The 5,434-nt window shown below is 42.1% G+C and overlaps 1 protein-coding gene across 1 annotated transcript; it reads right to left on the bottom strand.

The window, feature by feature from the left end:
- Nucleotides 1-454: 454 nt before the first annotated feature.
- Nucleotides 455-4,939, bottom strand: LOC141760870 (alpha-2 adrenergic receptor-like). The gene has a single exon (XM_074623968.1). It carries the CDS (start codon nt 4,426-4,428, stop codon nt 3,121-3,123), a length of 1,308 nt encoding a protein of 435 aa, XP_074480069.1. The 5' UTR covers nt 4,429-4,939; the 3' UTR covers nt 455-3,120.
- Nucleotides 4,940-5,434: the final 495 nt, after the last annotated feature.

Raw genomic sequence — 5,434 nt, 5'->3', positions numbered from 1 at the left:
TAGAGGGACTGAACCCTTTCTCTTTTTTTGTGACCCCGTCATGGCATCCTGATTTATTTCAAAGACCAAACTCTCTCCGCTGAGAGTGTAATATTGTTTGGGCTTAAAAATGTGTTAAGCGTTCCATGATAGAGATAATAAGCAGTTATAGTTGCTCGTGATTGTTTAATTTTTCCACCAAATTAAGACAAATAACTGCACAACACAGCGAAACCAAATATCCAGCTTTGAATAAAAGTTTTTTTTTCTGCTACAGCTGAACAGTAAACTGCTGAATTGGGTTTAATTAACGTGTCGAATTCAAATTTGATGAACGGTAATTAATCCACAATCACAGAAACCACTGTACAATTAATTTAAAAGCGAAAGAAAAGTGGTAAACCACCAGATTACAATGATTGCCTCATAATTAAAACTGTCTTTCCATTCAAATATAAAGCTGCAACAATATTTGATAGGATTGCATCTATTGATGTGCATGACCATTAAAGGGGCTCCATATCGCAACATCACACCAGGAGTTCACACCATGAGTTCACATAAGACGTCTTCATCTTTTATTTTTGCACGACAGCAGACAGCTTAAGCAGAGGAAAAATGTGTACTGCACTTTGCAAAATGTAAATCTGAAAACAAACGACAAAAAACTAAACAAACAGAGAGGTAGTTTCTTGAAAAAAATAAATGCAAAATAAATGCATTTTGTTCCTTAATACTCAGTAGTTTATGGCCATTGTGAAAATAACATCATAAAAATAATTAGCTTATAGTCAGGAGCGTCAGGCCTTCTCAGTGCCGTCTCAAATCGTTAAGGTCCAGTAGTCAGAGAGCAGAACGAAGGCTCTGTAGTGATTCAGTCTGCTGTTGTGCTTTGCCGTTTCTCAGCTGTGTTATGAATTACCATAATGACGCTTTGGTGGCACAGTTACCCTCAAAGCACCCAGGTACTCAAAGAAAAATGCATTATCCCTTCACTCTTACTGTTTTAGAGTCTGTATTTACAGCAGAGACGGTCAAAAGAAGCTGTAAAAGCTGACATGGCCAACAACATCATGGCAAACAGACGAAAAAAGAACATGGTTCAATTTTATCCAGCGGTTTCCTACCTGAGGGTCACACCCCCCAAAGAGGTTGCAAAATAAATCTGAGGGGTCATTTATTCATTTATACTTCTCTCCAATAATTCCCTTTTTTGTGAAGTACAACATAGTTTTAGCCTTTCAGGCTTCTAAAAAATACTGAAATTAAATAATTTGAGAAGGTAAAATGACCATAGACATATTAAACGTGTAACGAGGGGTCACATGTAAACATTTTCAGGGGAAACAAGTGTAAAGGGCTGGAAGCCACTGCTCTCTGTGTGTGCGTGTGTGTGTGTGTGTGTGTGTGTGTGTGTGTATGCAGGATTATCAACCCCAAAACCCCAGAAGTCCAGACTCACTGTGTGTAAACTGGTTTGTGCAAACTGAATTTAAACGTTTTCACAAATATGCAGAATTAAAGCACAACACTGACATGATAAGGGGCCTTAAAATGGATTCTGCTTCATCACCTAATCTCAAAGTTTGAGTTAAATGAGAAGATTGATACCCCTAAAGTACTGTGATGGAGCTGGAGGCAGCAGTCGGTCAGTTTAGCTTAGTATAAAGACTGTAAACAGGGAAACAGTTAGCCAGGCTCTGTTTGAAGGCATCACAATCCACCTACCAAAACCTCTAAAGCTCACTAATTAACACGTTATATCTTGTTTGTTCAATCAGTACAAAATCAGCAGTTTAAAAACGACATTTCGCGGTTTTACAAAAACAATACTTCATGGAGTCTTCACTGGTTGCCTAGCAACTACTCCCGTTTTTACACTTAAAGGGGACCTATAAGTATTTTGGGTTACTACTAGAACATGTTTACATGCTTTAATGTTACAAAAACACATTATTTTTCTCATACTGTCTGCCTGAATATACCTGTATTCATGCTCTGTCTGAAACACAGCGCATTTCAATAGAATGGCAGCGGAATTGCATTGCTAGGAAACAGCTTGGGTCCATGTTTACATCCTGTCAGCTGATGTCATTCACATACACTGCAACAGGAAATAAACTGGGACACATTTAGAATTTTACTTAGTTTACCTACTTAGTTTAAGCCCAACCATGATGTTTTTTCCTCAAGCTAACTAAGTGGTTTTGTTGCCTAAACCTAACTGCGGCCGTTACCGTAGTTTTTTTGCATGGCGTAAAAATTACGCGCGGAAAGAGGCGTGCAGATGACAAGCGAAAAGGCTAAAATGCGTACTCTTGACACGTAGAATGTGCTTGTAATGTCGAGCTATTTATACGCCTTCCCATGAGATCGGGTTGGCTTTAGACATGAGGCAGATTTTGTTACCTTTGGAGAGAGTCAGACTAGCTGTTTCCACTGGTTTCCAGTCTTTATGCTAAGCTGGGCTTACCAGCCGCTTGCTCCAGCTACATATTTACCGCACATACATACATAATAGGGTTATCTTCTCATTTCTCATAAGCATTTTTCCCCAAATGTCAAATATTCAGTTAAGGCTTTGTCTGGAAAACGATCCCTGTGTCAAAATCAAGTTTTAATACCTTCATTATTTCAGTTTTGTGCTTATGTGTGTTGCATATTTCTAAATCAATATGTTACCACAAATCTGTGGCCAAGTAGTATTCTATCAGAAAAATGATAGAAAAATTGCACACATTGCACAGGAGGAATTAAGTGGGGTTAAAGGGGGGGGGGCCCAGAAGCTAATTTTCACCCCCGGGGCCCCCAAGCAGATAGATCCGGCCATGTGTATCTTCTCTGGATGTATAAAGAGCTTGATCAATGATGATACACTATAAAGCATTACAGCACACTTCAGTAGGAAGAAAAGAACGGTGGTTCTCACTAATCAGACTGGGAAAGCCTGTAATGGACACACCGCCCAGTAGGTGTTGATGGTGTGCACTGCCGTGACTGAATTACAACAGGACAATGAGACGTAACAGTGAGTAAAGGAGTGGCAGTAATAGACAAAACAAGCTTCTTAATTTTTTTAAAATCACTTTGATATATCCTTTAAGAGATTGTCACGGTGGTGCAGCAGCTCTGCTACAGATCTTAAAAGGACTTTTTCCACGATTTGCAAAGGATCTTCTGGAAGGCGCGCCTGAAGTCCCGGTTGAAGATGGTGTAGATGGCTGGGTTGAGGGAGCTGTTACAGTAGCCAATCCAGAAGAAGAACTTAAAGAGCGGGTCAGGGATCTTACAGGAGTCCCTGCACATGCCGTACAGGCTGTAGCTGAAGAAAAAGGGGAACCAGCACACGACAAACACCCCCATGACCACGGCCAGGACGAATGTAAACCTCTTCTCCCTGGCTTGGGACACCTTTTTCAAGGCCACGGAGCTCCGGCGACGTTTCCTCCTGGAGGCGAAGAGGTCCATGGATTTGTTGCTGACTCTGGAGATGCGAGCAGACTGTTTGGAGATGGAGCATCTCTTTTTGTTGGCGGCTCGCTTGGCTTTCTGGGCGTCCTCCTGCTGCTGGGGTTTGTTGTGACCTTTGCCCTCTGAGGAGGAGCTCTCCATGTCTCCATCCTCTGTCTGTTGTGCCATGGTGACTGTGCGTTGTGAGGGCGTGGCTGGACACTGACAGTGACCATTCTCCCTTTCACCACCAGCATGGAAAGGAGAGGTGGCTTTGCTCATTCCATTCTCAGTTTGTGTGACACCATCTGGCCTGGGATGATTTTTTTTTTCCGACATGGTTCTGGTTCTGGTTTTGGCCACCTGGTATATCCTGATGTACACCAGCACCATGATTACGCACGGTGCAAAAAAGGAGGCAATGCTGGAGGAGAGGATGTACCAAGTGTCATCATTGAGCTCGCACTGAGGCTGAAGGCTCACATCACTTTTGCCATCAATAGATATGAGCGGTGGAGATGAGATGAAAGCAGAAATGAGCCACACTATCAAGATGATGCACTTGACGCGCTTTGGAGTGCGCTTCAGGTTGTACTCGACCGCCTGCGTAACGGACCAGTAGCGGTCCAGGCTTATTGCGCACAGGTGCACAATAGACGAGGTGCAGAAGAGAACATCCAGAGCCAGATAAATACCGCACCAAACTTTCCCAAAATACCAGTAGCCCATGAGTTCATTCGCCAGAGAGAAAGGCATCACCAAAGTGGCCACCAGGATGTCCGCGGTGGCCAGAGACACCAGGAAAAGGTTCTGCGGAGCTTTCAGCGCTCTGCTCGTCAGGACAGCGATAACCACCAGGATATTCCCAACCACGGTGAAGAGGATGAGGAAACTCACAAGGGCTGCGATGCTGGCTATCGCTGCTAGAGAATATCCACTGGAGGAGTTCAGGTGGATGACCGTGAACGCGTCCATCCCGCTGGCGTTGAACGAATCCATCCTTTATGGATTATCCTGAACCTTGGCATGAATTCAGCCCCCTATAATAAAGACTGAGGAGTGCATCAAAAAAGGCGCAATGGGGAAAGATTCCCACTTAATGGAGTCTTTGCAGCGAGTTGATCATATCTCATGGTAGTTAAATAAAAAAAGAAAAATCATCTCCCATGCGCCCCTCTCATCCTCTCATAGTCGTGTCACGCGTCTCCTGGTCGTCAGGAGTTGAGTGCCGTCCAGCAGCCGCCGCTCTGCTTCCTCTCCTCCAGCATGGTGCGCTCTCTCAGCTCCTGATGATGCTCCATCCATGTGTTGTTCTCTCATCAAACTCACCCACTGCTGCCCCGCCCACGACACACAGCATTATTATTCTCACATTGTGAGGATGTGATGAGGCCATGGACAAGACAGTATTTCAGCCCAAATGATCTCAATTTCCACATTTATTTATATGAAATTATTTTGTGTTGTAACCCTAAACCAGATTTTATGAGCCAAAATAAGATCAGATTTTTTTTTTGTTATGTGTGTTTTGTTTTTTGTTTTTTTTAACTCTACTCTTTCTTTTTGGCATTATTATTATTATTTCTTTTCCTGGTTTTGTTTAGGTTTTGAATGTTGAGGTTGTTTTCACTAGTGTCCTTGATGGGTTTGTCTGTAAGCTCATTAACTTAAAAGTTGGTTTATAGACTGTTGTAATTACAAACAGTGGATTGCATATATGAAAACAGCCTTGAAAAAAAGGGAAAAAATAAAGTATATAAAAAAAAATAATAAGATAACATAAGATGAACCTTTATTAATCCCCGGAGGGAAATTCAGGTGTCAAAGCAGCAACATCAGCAAACAGAGTGAAACACAGGAGAGGTAAAGGTATACAAAAATTATAAAAACAATAAATAGAGATATAAAAGATACAGAGTAAATGGGTGAACATAGTGTGTACAGTCTGTGAATAAATAAATGTAGTATGTACATATGTGCAGTCTATAAAGTGGTATATAGGATG

The sequence above is a fragment of the Sebastes fasciatus genome, chromosome 22 (assembly GCF_043250625.1).
Source record: "Sebastes fasciatus isolate fSebFas1 chromosome 22, fSebFas1.pri, whole genome shotgun sequence".
Classification (NCBI taxonomy): Eukaryota; Metazoa; Chordata; class Actinopteri; order Perciformes; family Sebastidae; genus Sebastes; species Sebastes fasciatus.
The sequence above is the reverse complement of the archived record's forward strand: the minus strand, read 5'-3'. Positions and strand labels throughout refer to the sequence as shown.

Coding starts and splice junctions, on each gene's coding strand:
- LOC141760870 (XM_074623968.1), bottom strand. CDS start 4,428: ATGGATTCGTTCAACGCCAGCGGGATGGACGCGTTCACGGTCATCCAC.